The sequence below is a fragment of the Microtus pennsylvanicus genome, chromosome 15 (genome assembly GCF_037038515.1).
Source record: "Microtus pennsylvanicus isolate mMicPen1 chromosome 15, mMicPen1.hap1, whole genome shotgun sequence".
Lineage (NCBI taxonomy): Eukaryota > Metazoa > Chordata > Mammalia > Rodentia > Cricetidae > Microtus > Microtus pennsylvanicus.
In genome coordinates, this window is record NC_134593.1 from 19,227,090 (window position 1) to 19,240,224 (window position 13,135).

At 41.4% G+C, this 13,135-nt stretch overlaps 1 protein-coding gene across 7 annotated transcripts in view; it reads left to right on the forward strand.

The window, feature by feature from the left end:
• Positions 1 to 13,135, forward strand: part of Rcbtb1 (RCC1 and BTB domain containing protein 1) — a 43,087-nt gene that overhangs the window by 14,385 nt on the left and 15,567 nt on the right. For all 7 annotated transcript variants that reach the window (XM_075950161.1, XM_075950160.1, XM_075950164.1 and 4 more), the window contains 5 exons: positions 2,606 to 2,772; positions 7,316 to 7,474; positions 9,788 to 9,895; positions 10,261 to 10,403; positions 11,868 to 12,058. In XM_075950161.1, the coding sequence (XP_075806276.1) occupies positions 2,606 to 2,772; positions 7,316 to 7,474; positions 9,788 to 9,895; positions 10,261 to 10,403; positions 11,868 to 12,058 (768 nt within the window). The remainder of the gene's footprint in view (positions 1 to 2,605; positions 2,773 to 7,315; positions 7,475 to 9,787; positions 9,896 to 10,260; positions 10,404 to 11,867; positions 12,059 to 13,135) is intronic.

Consider the following 13,135-nt stretch of genomic DNA (forward strand, 5'->3'; position numbering starts at 1 on the left):
TATGTTTTAAGTATCTTGAGTATTAAATTTAGTATACAAATAATTAGGGTTTGATGAGGAATATTTTCTTATGTTTAATCTTTATGTTTATAGTATATTTTATGCAATATATATTAAGCATACTATATATTGTGTGCCATATCTATGATTGATTACAGTGTCTATATTATGTGGTTATAACCAATCAAATCATTTTAAAAACTTTGTGTGTACGTGTATTCATGTTTGAGTTCCGGTAGGTATAGGGTGTGTGTATGTGGGGTTGCTGGAGATTCAACTACTGTTTAGAAGGAACCACTTTAAGTCTTCAGATGTCTCTTCAGGAATTTGATCTCTCATGTTATTATTGTTGTGTATGTGTATGAGGGTGAGCATGTGTGCCACAGTGTGCATAAGAATTGAGAGGATAACTTTTGGGTTTTTTTTTCTCTTGGGCTTGCATTTTTGGGTAACAAGTACCTTCGTACACTGAGCCGTCTTGCTGGCCCATCATTCTACCTTATTGAGGCAGTCTCTTGTTTCTGCTGTGCTGTGTACTCCACTGGCTTCTGGGAGATTCTCCTGTCTCTGCTTCCATCCTCCTGTAGTGCTGATTACCCGTGTGTGCCATCACATCCAGCTTTTCTTTTCGTTTTTTATATGGGTTTTCAAGATTGTGTAGCATGAGCTTTTGCCCACTGAGCTATTTTGCAAGCCTGTTTTCTTTCTGATTTTTAAAGTAGGGTACTTATATGTCTACTTCTGAGTTTCCGATCTTGGGTATTGCTTTCAACTTTGTATTGGGGCAGATAGAATGTAGCTCTTTGTCCTCTGTCTTTCTTGCCTTTATCCTTTAAACACATGGATACTAGTATTTTGGTTAAATTAGTGTTGATGTTTTCATTATTGGGGACTGTGTAAGTATTATTTATAGCGAAGCCTTTCCCTTCTTGTCTGACCCCCACCTCCACTTTCTGAGGTTGATAATTGCTTTGTGCATTTTCACTTACACCTATACACATCTATCCTTAACATGTGTCCACCTCTTACAGAGTAGCATGGATGAGATGCTCTCTGGAGCTTCATCTTTCCTCCAGAACTGCTAATCTTGACCGGTTACACTCCAAGATTGCCTGCACAGGTGCCAGCACTATCATCTTCAAAAGTCTTTTCCTTTTTCCTCTCGAGCCCTTTTTGTATATGTGTGTCTCGTGTCATTCTCCTCGAATTCCACCCGTATCTGGGAAACACATTCTCTAGAACTTTTCAAGAAAAGGATCTGAGAGAAATTCATGAGTCTCTGTCTTAAGGTCTTTCCCTCTCACAGATGTGACTCAGTGGCTTGGCTGACATCAGAATTATAAGGTGGGAGTCTGTTTTCTCATCATTTTCAAGCCCTGGTGCTTGTTAAGATTTATCACGGACACTAACTCCTTTCAGACCTCCACTCTCTCCTTGTGTGTGAGTGCACACCTGCGTGAGCACATGTGAAGGCAGGAGGTCAGTGTTCTTTCCACCTGTATCTTTGAGACAGGGTCTCTCACTGAACCTGGAGTTCATCCATTGACTGGACTGGTTGTCCCATGAGCCCCTGGGCTCCTCCTGTTCTGCCTCCCAGCCCTGAGATCACTGTGTATGCTGCTGGACCCTGATTTTTACACATGTGCTGAAATTTGGGCTCAGTTTCTCATGCTTGTGTTGCGAGCACTTTATCCATAGAGCCATCTGCTCAGCCCCACTTGTGCTCCGTTGTGTGTGACTGTTTCCTCCTTTTTTGAACATTAGAGACATCTTTTTCTTTGTTCCAAATATTTTTAAGAGTCATGATTGCTCTGTAGTGGGAACATTTAGTTTATTAGTAATCTGTAGGTCCTGCCTTCATCTCTAACATTTTTATAACTTTTCATAGATAATTTTTTTCCTGTTCCATTCTTTTTGGACTTTTTCTTATAAAAGAGATTATGATCTAATTTTCTTGATTTTCTTTATGTGTTCTGGAAAATTAACTTACTAAAACCATATATAAATAAATTTTACTTACACCCATGTTTGTACAATGTCTGTCTGTGTGTGTACCCCAAGTCCTCACCCAGTTCTTGCAGCACCACACAACCCAGTCCCAACTGGTGATAACAGAACCACGACATATTCTTGCTATGAATTTCTCATAACTGATGGCACATCTTTTTGGAGTTTTCAGCTGGAGTTGGCTCTGCACCCTCTTTCCCTTTTGTAGCTGCTGGTTGATTTCTTTTCTGGTTTGCTTTGTTAGCTACAATATCTGTCTGCTTTCCATCTACAAAGTTTTGTCTCACGTAGCCCAGGCTGTTCTCAAATGCATCATGTAACCAAGAATGACGTGAACTCAAGATCCTCTTGTCCTACTGCAAGAGGCCAATATAGAGAAGCCTATTTTTATACATAAATTTTGACTTTGACCACCAAACTGATCTTGTATATAGGTGCCAAGTCCTTTGATGAAAGGTTTGCTTCTGTCCTCTATTCTGTAATCCTTCACTCCCTGACTCCTACTAGTGGTTATCTTACAGAGAGGAGGGCACAAACGCTAGAGCAAAGGGGTTACCAATTCTGTCGGAGCTAGTGCTTCATGTGCTTGTGTGTTTAGATGGAGCTGTCTACGCCTGGGGCCATAATGGATACAGCCAGCTGGGGAATGGGACCACCAATCAAGGCATTGCTCCTGTCCAAGTCTGTACTAACCTCTTGATCAAGCAGGTGGTTGAGGTAGCCTGTGGTTCACATCATTCGATGGCCTTAGCAGCTGATGGAGAGGTAAGTTTGCACTTTGATTCCTTTTAAAGAATTGTGATAAACTGCACAATGCAAAGCTTCTTATCATAAGCATGTCGAATGCACAGCTTGATAGCATTAAGTACATTCACACTGTTGGCTCTGTCTATTCACAAACCTCTTTCATCTAAAAAAGCTGAAGTTCTAAATCTGTTAAATATCATTTCTCCTTGACACTACAACAGTGACCACTGTAGGTACTGCCTGTGCATAGAACCAGATAATATCGGTCATTTCGTGACCGATTTCACTTAGCATAGTGTCCTCAAGTTCATTCATTTCTCTGGTGTGGGACAATTTTGTACATAGGTGTACAACATATCTTGATCCTCTCTACCTCACTCTTCCATTCTTCTAGGCCCCTCCAGCATGCTACCCCTACCTTTATGTCTTCTTTTTCGGTAGTGCTCCTGGACTATTGACTGATCTTGTTGCCTTAGTCCTGTGCAGGCAGCCATAACTGCAATGAGTTCATTAGTGCAGCCTCTGTGTCATGTCCACAAGACATTTCACAGTATTCTTCCAAGTATTTCTTTTTCAAGATTTAATAACATTGCATTATTCCATTGTAAATATGTTACATTTTGTCCATGTGTGTGTGAAAGGGGTATTGGGAATTGAACCCATGGTCTCACATATACTTGGCAAGTGTTCTACCCTAAGTCTGTTTCATTCACCTTGATGTATATATGGGACATTTCCACTATACAGCCATTGTGAAAACCCCTGGTCTTACTTACTAGACTTTGTAGTTAAAAACAAACAATAAAACACGTGTGAATATGTTCTTTCTCCAGTAATACTTGTGTAGTCTCATCAGAATCACCCTTAGCTGCATTTGGTGTGTACGTGTCCATGGTCCCAGCACCGAGGACTTAAAACCAGGATGGAAATTTCTAGGCTAGCCTATGTTACAGAGGAAGAACTTGTTTCAACAAATTAAAAAATAAACTAACAAAAACCTTTAAATATGCCATTCTAAACTTTAAATTGTTCCCCAAGATTTTGTACCTCAAAGCCATTAACAAACAACATAACCCTAAGTCATTATGTAAAGCTTTGTTTCAGCTGTGAGGCACACTGAAACCCGTGGACACATCTCCCAACATTAATACTGAAAGAACTTGAGGTAGCCCAGCTGGGACTGAGTTGTTTTCCTTAATTATTAACCTAAGGCACGTCTATACTGCTTATCCAGATATACTCATAAGTCCTAGCTGTGTGATATTTCCTTGTTCCTATTTCTATCTTCTACAACCCCTGCTTCATCAGGGGTGGAGGCAACATTATATCCTACCTATACCTATATTGATTTTCCCACTAAACCAGCCTCTATTGTAATCCTTTACTCTATTAAAAAGCCTCAATCATCAAAATTTTATTTAAACTAACACTATTATTGTATAAAGTCATTGCTTCAGTTAAACAGTACATATTAAGAGGAAATAATCTTCATAATAATCCACAGGTAAAAATGTCAGTAGAGTGGAATAGTTCCATGAAATAATCACACTATATTAAAGGCAATGGGGATACCCCATGCCCATTCACACTGTGTCAGATACCAGAGAAGAACAGCATTGGAAATATATACAAAGGCACAGCAGTAGCAAGAGACATTCTGGAGTTGAAACCCAGGGGTCTTGCCTATCTGAGATTCATCCACCAGTGTCTTTCATTCTGGTGGGCCAAACTCCCAAATTCAAGTGCCACCTGCTGCTCCTCTGACATGGTCACCGACATCTTTTGATGTGAGAACTCAGTGTTCACATTCATGCTCTTTGCCATGATCTCAGATAGATGTGCTATGTAAGCTTCTAAGGACCCCCAGTCTTCAGGTAGATTTTGTTTTTCAGTGTATGTAGTAATTTCGGAGAAGAGTAACTTGCTCAGCCCCATGCCTCTGCTTATGTTGACATTGCACTATTGACATTGGTCTTTGTTAATAACTTTGAGTTTCACCTTTCCAGTCTTCCTTGGCCCTCTGTGATTTCTAAAGCACAAATTAGTCACTTTGTTCCCTGTTTAAAGTTCTCCAATGGTGTTAATTAGTTATACCAGTTGGGAACAAGGTAGAGAAAATACCACAAAGCTGATGGTGACCCAGGTTCTATTGTTGGGATATACCAGAGGTAGGCATAGCACACAGGCTGTGTCCAAACCTGCTGTCTCCTTGCCCATTGCTTGTTGAGTGGAAACATGGTCTCTCCCCCCCCCCCCAATTTAAAGTGAAAGACAGTGGTGTTTGTAAGGAACTTGGAATGCTCCAGAAATACCTGAGGAATGATCGTTGAAGTTAGACAAATCTTGCTCATTTCTGAAGCCTGGATTCTTGCTTTGTTTTAATTGTTAGCATGTATTAATTTTAATAATGGTGCAGAATCCAGAATCCCTGCCTTATTAAACTAGATGTTTCTGTGACTGTCCCTTGGTGAAGTATATGTTACTTTTCTTCTACCTGAAAAATGTGTATTTCATCTGGGTTTTCATAGTCAAGACATCAGCAATATGTTGGACTGTTGTCAACATGTGAAATTAGAAAGTATTGACAGGGAAGAAAGATGTAGAAGCCAGACTGAGGGTGTGTGAAGACTGCTTGTCCAGGCCAAGGAATGGGGTGAATGTAGGGTCTTAGAAATCCTGTTAGTATTAGAAGAGGTTCTTTCTTCTTCTGCCCTTAAGCCTCTCCAGTCCCTATTTTTCCCTCCAAGTGCCCTATATCCTTCCCAGACACATCTCCATTGTATGCAGAAACTCAACAACAGCTGTGCTTACCCACATGAGACCAAGTCAGCCTGGATTCCCACAAGATATGGGGAGACATCTCCAGGCTCCACTTCTTATTGAGAGCTATTGGTAGTTGGTAGCTGCTGTGGGAGAGGCAGGGGGAATCACTGTTTCTTTTTTAAGGGTGTGACCATTGGCAGATTTTTTTTTCCATTTCTTATATTTGTTTCTGGTTTTTGACAAGCATAGAAACCTGCCTATGTGTCTCCAATAAAAATCTAGTGTTCAGATTGTGGTAGATAATAGCAAAAGTAGGTTGTGCAAAGTTGACAGGTAGCAAGAGAGAACTCATGTACTTAGAAGAACGATCTAATAATCAATGCTATTTCTGTAGGAACAGATACATCCTTAGTACTTACGACTATTATTACTGTGTTATGGTGAGAAATTACAATGGAAGGTTACAAGCTTGGTGGTTTTTGTACTGTCAGAAATAGGCTAACATGTTTGTGTCTACATCATGTCAGATTTTATTGAGTAACAATAAGTTCACTAGGTACAGCAACTTTTGTAGCAATTTGTCAAGTAGCCCTGCTTTCCTTGGTAGCCCTAACTGAAGGCTGTTACAAATTATTTATTCCAGTCTTTTAACATTCCAGTCTTAATTATTTATATTAGCTCAAAGAGCACACATTATGTTGCTCTGTGTGTGTGCATGCGCGTGTGTAAAACATAAATATTACAAAGGAATTAAAGAGGCCATAGCATTCCAAAGAGACCCGAGAGGCAAAAAAGCTGATAGAAGTCAAAGAGAGTCTCTGGCAGTTAACATGAACTTGGGCTGGAGCTCTCTGGGAGAGGTGAGAGCTGCTGCTGCTGCTGCCAGAGTCAAGGCTTGGGGTCAGAATTGAGCTTCAGAAGTGAAGCAAAGTAGAGGCTCTAGAGGCCAGGGGTAGGATTGGTTCCAGAGGGATGAATGGCAGGTGGATGGACAGTAGGTCCATACAGGTGCATAGCAGTTTGAATAGAACTTGTAGGGCAGTTGGGAGCTCTCTGCTTCCTGTACACACTGGTCAGATGACAAGCTGTAGAGTCATTATTACCACTGCCGAGTGAGTGTTGCGCTGGTGTGTCTGATAAGTTCTTGTGCCTGGTTTTTCTGATAGAATTTTAATGGGCGGTTCTGGTCCCAGTTTATGTTTATGAATTTATGCAGTAGCACTCTTATCATTCTGTGTCATGTGGATGATGCCAGACAGATGGTGCTGTTTAGGTGTCCACCAAGTGCAGAGTCGTCATCCTTAGTAGAGTAAAAAGCTGCTTATAAGATGGACCCTCTCAGGGCAAGGCACAGTCTGAAAACCATTTTACACAATGTGTAGCTACTTAGGGCAGGGCACAGCCTGACCTCAACAGTTGTCCTGAGGCTTCAGTTGTGGATTAGTGAGACAGGGAAAAGAACAATATGGTTTGGAAAGCTTTCCATGAGAAACAAAAGAATTTCTGCCCGAAGAGCTAGGCATGCTTTTTACATCATCAACGCTTCGCCTTACTAGTTCCAAAATTAACAAATGTACATGTCTATCTTGTTGCCAAACTCAGAGGGTTTGTTGATAGTAAGTTGTTGAAAACATAGTACAGTACTTGGGCTCTATACATCCATTGCCCAGCTAATGGGAATACTGACCCCAGGGCCCCTGTATGGGATTACTGTGAAGATCAGTGGGTAAGTGCACGTAAAGCATTCAAAACCATGCCGAAGGTCTAACGACTGGTTTCCTTGTTCTTTCTCTTGTAGGTATTTGCATGGGGCTATAACAACTGTGGTCAGGTGGGGTCAGGATCTACAGCAAACCAGCCAACTCCTCGGAAAGTTACAAATTGTTTACATGCTAAGAGAGTGGTCGGCATTGCCTGTGGTCAGACCTCATCCATGGCTGTTCTGGATAGTGGTGAGGTTCGTCCTCTTCATTTCCCTGTCCCTTCCACCTGCATGCAATGGTGCCAGCATACAGAGGAGGAGAGTTTGTCTTGTTTACTGACCCCTAAGGAGGACCAGCTAACGAGTGCTTGCTCAGTCCTCAGAATGACTCAAATCTGAAGATGTCAAGTAAAAATTCTAATGTGTCTTAATTTTAGTTTTTGCAAGATCCCTGTAGCTTCATAGTAAAGGCAGGGTGGGGTCAACGTTAGAGCGTGCAGTCTAATCAGTGTGGGTGTTTGGATTTAATGTTGGGACTGAGAAAGAACGACCTTCCTTCCAGTGGAAGAGTTGTACAGTTTTAAAGTCAGCTAATGAATTCTTCACAAAACCATCCACGACATCTCATGTTGTATTGGAGGAGGCATCTTGTTTTATTGGAAGATCATCGTTAGCTACTTGTTATAAACCTACCCTCTGCCCTATAACCATGACCCCTTTTGAGCTGATGAAAATTACTGTGAAATTACTGATGTCACTTAAATGGGCCATGTACCGCCTATGCTTTCCTTGGTGCGTGGGGACTATACAGTCTTCCGTGTGGCGTCATGCAGTGATGGGTTTGGGGTGCTGTACATGTTACTGAGACCTCACATAAGTTGACTTTTTCCTTTTTTATTCAATCCTGCTATCATCCATGAATACTTCAGAATCTATGGGCTATCAATCATCTAATATCCTCTGTTCAGTATTCTTCATGCTTTTATTTTTTCAAGATTTATTTTTATCATTTTTGAATTATATGTGTATATGAGTGTCTATGTGTGCACACAAGTGCAGTGTGCCCAAAGAGTTTAAAAGAGGCCATCAGGTTTTCAACACATGGAATTACAGGCTGTTGGGAGCCCTCTAATGGGAACTGAGCTAGGTTGTCTTTGAGAGCAGTACCCTGGTTTAACTGCTGAACCTCACTGATTTTTTTACTTTAAAATGATTATTATGTGGTTACTTTTACAAAGGGGAAAGCAATGAAGCCTACAAAGTAAGCATTAAAAAGCTTTTTTCCTAATCTCGTTAGTAGTTTCATATGTGTCCTTGTGGACTTTTCTTTATAAGCAATTGTTGTAGGAGGCTGCTTGTTTGTTCCCCAGCCACCCAGACTCCTGAAATAACCACACAGAAACTGCTTTAATTAAATCACAGCTTGGCCAATCACTATAGCATATTCCTAGCAAGTTCTTACATATTAAAATTAGCCCATTTTTATTATTTTATATTTTACCATGAGGCTCATGGCCTACCAGTAAGGTTCCAGCTGGCAGCTCGGGTCTTTCCCCTCTGGCGGCTACATGACATCTCACTGACTCCGCCTTCTTTCTCCCAGCATTCAGTTTAGTTTTCCCCACCACTGGCCAAAACAGATTCTTTATTCATTAACCAATAAAAGCAACACATATACAGAAGAACTTCCCACACTAAGCAGTTATCTACAGATGAGTTTAATTACCTTATTCAATCACCTATACATTGCTGCCTCTTTCTGTCATTCTGTTCCTTGCTGCACTTCACAGCATTGTGTTGTCTGTGCACTATCTGAGACTGTCTCTGTAGCACTTCTCAGATTGCTGCTTAGTTTGCTTCTATGGGTGACGGACACCTGGACCTCTCTGGAGGACTTTCGGTTGTTTTTGCTGTTGTGAATTATGATGCACTGATTTCTGTTGCTGTATGTTTATCTTGGTACATCATATAAGCATTTCTATAGAATAAATTCTCAGCATAGAATTTTTAGGTCAAGAAGTATGCCATTAAGAATATGGATAGCTGCTGCCAAATTTCTTTCCAGAAGGCCAGTACCTGTTACACTAAATTGCACATAGCCACCTCTCACCCTCTGACCTTTCTGCTTTACTTTGTCCTGGAAGCCCCGCTGTGCATTTGCATGCATCTATGTGGGTCTTGGTGCCACCAGAAGTTGTAGGCGTTTAATTTGAACTTGACCTTTTAAAATCTGTTCTTGGTTAGAATTTATTACTATGGCCCACTCTGAATATTACAAACCATTGGCCCTCCTGACTAGCCTGTGCCAGCTGCTGCCCCCTGACTTTTATTTATTTATTTTATGGGATTTTTTTTGTCTCTGTGATCTTTTAAAAATGAAAATTCAATCTCTGTTTTTGAATAGTATAGTAAAATTCTTAACTATATTTCACTTTCTGTTTTATTTGTTTGTTTGCCCCTTTGTTTTGTTTTTTGAGGTGGTGTCTTGCTGTATAGCCCTTGCAGTTCTGGTACTTGATATGTAGTTCCCGTTGGCAGTTTCTACAACTTGTCCTCTCTCTCTTGCAGGTGTATGGCTGGGGCTATAATGGCAATGGACAGCTGGGCTTGGGAAACAATGGCAACCAGTTGACCCCAGTGAGGGTGGCAGCCCTGCACAACGTGTGTGTGAACCAGGTATACTGCAGTTCTTGCCATACATTCTATAGCAGATGTATTGGAGGTTAATTCTTTTGTCATTCATTTCTGGCAATTCCTTATGCCTTCACTTTTCACATTTAATATTTTAGCCTTCCTTTTTTTTTCTGTTAGAAAAGGGGAGCCCATGATATTGGCCATGGTCTTCTTCACAGGGTAAAGAAATACATGAAGTCGACCAGTGGGTAAAGAATTAGACTTCCCCCTGAGGCTTCTGAGTGCTCCAGCAGATGCCAGTCCACACATGCTGCTGGCCTGGCATTCTGCATAGGCCAACTGTGGCCTAAGCAGGTGGTTGCTCGGCCTTGACTGCTAGGATGGTAACCATGTGTGTTTACTTTCAGATTGCCTGCGGGTACGCACATACTCTAGCACTAACAGATGAGGGCTTGCTCTATACCTGGGGAGCTAACTCATATGGGCAGCTGGGAAATGGCACTAAAATTAATGTGCTAAACCCAACACACATCATGGTGGAAAAAGAAAGGTAAATTTGCGGTGCCGTGTCTTGGAGACTATGTGTGTGTGTGGCCGTGGGACTGTGTGGTGGGGCTGTGGTATTCAGCTTGTGACTCATACTTGTTAACATTCTTGTTTTGATCCAAATGGTTTATAAGTCAGAATGAACATGTGTGAGCTTGCCTGTATTCCGAAGCACCCACCCGCGATTGGTGGGAACTAAGGCGTCTTAGCTCTGAAAGGCTTGGAGCTGTAGGGACATTATTTAGGGTCTGTGATCACACTGAAATTCAAAGCACTAACTTTGTACCACTTAAATTCACTTTTAAATAAGAAAAATTCTTCTTTAAAGGACATTATTTAAATACTAATTTGGTTTATTGTATGCTACTGGGATAGGTGTGTAGTGTTTGTTCATCAGATTGTGAGGTTTTATGCAGGGTACCCTGCCTTAGTCCTGTGAGAAATGAAGCTGATCTGGCTTGATGACCTTTTAGTTTGCAGTTTTCAGAGACCAGGACCCTCAGCCCAGGGGTAGTCATCCTAATGAAGATGTTGAGATTTGGGTGAAGATAAGGGAAAAATATAAGAAAATGTTTATTGAAGATAATGTTTACGGGGGGATGGTGGAGATGAGAGGGATATTCGAATCAGGAAAGCGCTTTTAAGTACCTGAGTTAGATCACCAGAACCTATATTTAAAAAGCCACATGTGCTGGTGTGCACTTGTACCCGCTGGCTAGCTTAACCTATTTAGTGAGTGCCAGGCCAGTTAAGAGAGCCTATCCCAATAAAAAGTTTTACAGTGTCTGAGGAATTACACCTGAGGTTATTGTCTTTTGGCCTTGACACAGATGTGCACACTACTGTTACACACCCCCATGAACACACACACAATAGATTTTTTTATTTAAAAAGATTTATATGTATGAGTGTTTTGCCTGTATGTATGTATGTGCACCATGTATGTGCCTGTTGTCTGTGGAGTCAGAAGACTGTGTTGGTTCGTCTAGAACTGGAATTACAGATAGTTGCGAACTACCATGTGGATGCTGTGACACAAACCCAGGTCCAGTACAAGAACAAGAAGTGTTCTTAACCTTTGAGCCATCTCTCCATCCCCAGTATCTTTTGTTTATTTACGGCTTATCTTCCCAGAGCAGTGAAGACATTTTGTCATTGTCCACTGTCCTCATTGATTTTAACTTCCAGTCTCTTTCCACATTTGTCTCAACAGTATGTATTATTTATGTATTCCTACCTCAAGATGAACTTAGGTGAGAAGTAGGCCCTCAGAGAGAGAGAGAGAGGAGGGAGGGAGATTAGGGGAGCTCTTTCCTGACCTTTGGTTTTGTAGGCAGGGTTTGTGGCTTACATCACTGACCTTGGGCTGACTTGTGAGGTGTTGAAGCATGAATTCTAAATTACTCTGTAGGGTGTGCTGCAGGCACGTCTGATAAAGAAGTAATGAGTGTTTCTTCGATGTTCCCAGGGTTATAGAGATTGCAGCCTGTCACACCACCCACACATCTGCCGCTAAGACCCAGGGTGGGCACGTGTACATGTGGGGCCAGTGCCGGGGCCAGTCAGTGACCCTTCCCCACCTCACCCACTTCTCCTGCACCGACGATGTGTTCGCCTGCTTTGCCAGTCCTGCTGTCTCGTGGCACCTCCTGTCTGTGGGTAAGCCACTCAAGCTGTTTCTGCCTGGGGTAACCAAATACTGTTGCTTGCATATTTGATACCTGTGAGCTGCTTAGGTTCTGTAAGCTAGTTTTAATGTTCTTCCTGAATAATAATCAGATTTATTCATTGGTCATGAAACATTCTCAGAGACTCTTTTTTTCTTCCCTAAGTTCTTCTATTTTAGTTGAATTCATATTAAATAACAAAATTAACCAATACAATCAAGTGGAATGTAGTGCATTCATAATGCTTTGCACTCACTGTTTGTATTAAGCTCTGAATGCTCTTATTACTTTTAAGGCAACCACAACTCACTAAGCAGCCACACTTCATTCACATCCCCTTTTCTTGGGGGAAAGAGGATGTTCAGGAAAAATTAAGCTGCTACTAAACTTCAGGAGAAACAAAGAATATTTTTTAAAAATACTTTACTATACTCAGTGTAATACAGTATATATTTGCAATAAATACAATGACTAAGACACATTTGGTTCAGTGAATGGGACTATTTGATTGAAATCACATTTATGTTTAGCATGCACAGCCAAATAGGCCAATACACCACAGCCTGGGATTTCCATGTCCTGCTCAAACTGGCCACTAAGTAAGAGGGTTTTCCTGTAGATGGGAGTTCTCCTGTTAGAAGTAGTTCTCTAAAAGCAGGGTACACTGGCCATCACAGACAAAGAGGGAAGGTTATTTCCATGCTGTGATGAGATGCTGAGACACCTATAAAAACCTTGGTTTTGGGTGAGTGGTTAGCCATCACCTGAATCCTGGACACCTTAGTCATCTCCTTTCTTTTTTCTTCAGCACTTTAGGCTATGGGGTCAGGGGAGGCTGGTCTTTTTCTAAAGCCACCACACTCCAGGCTCAGTCGTTGTTCTTAGCCCAGGGGTTTGTTTTTTTAAGACAGGGTTTCTCTGTGTGGCCCTGCCCATTGTGGAACTTGCTTTGTAGACCACACTGGCCTCTGACACACACAGACCCACCAACCTCTGCCTTCTGAGTGCTGTGATTAAAGGTGCACACCACCACTGCCTGGCATGAGATTTAGTTTTAGTGCATATTTTC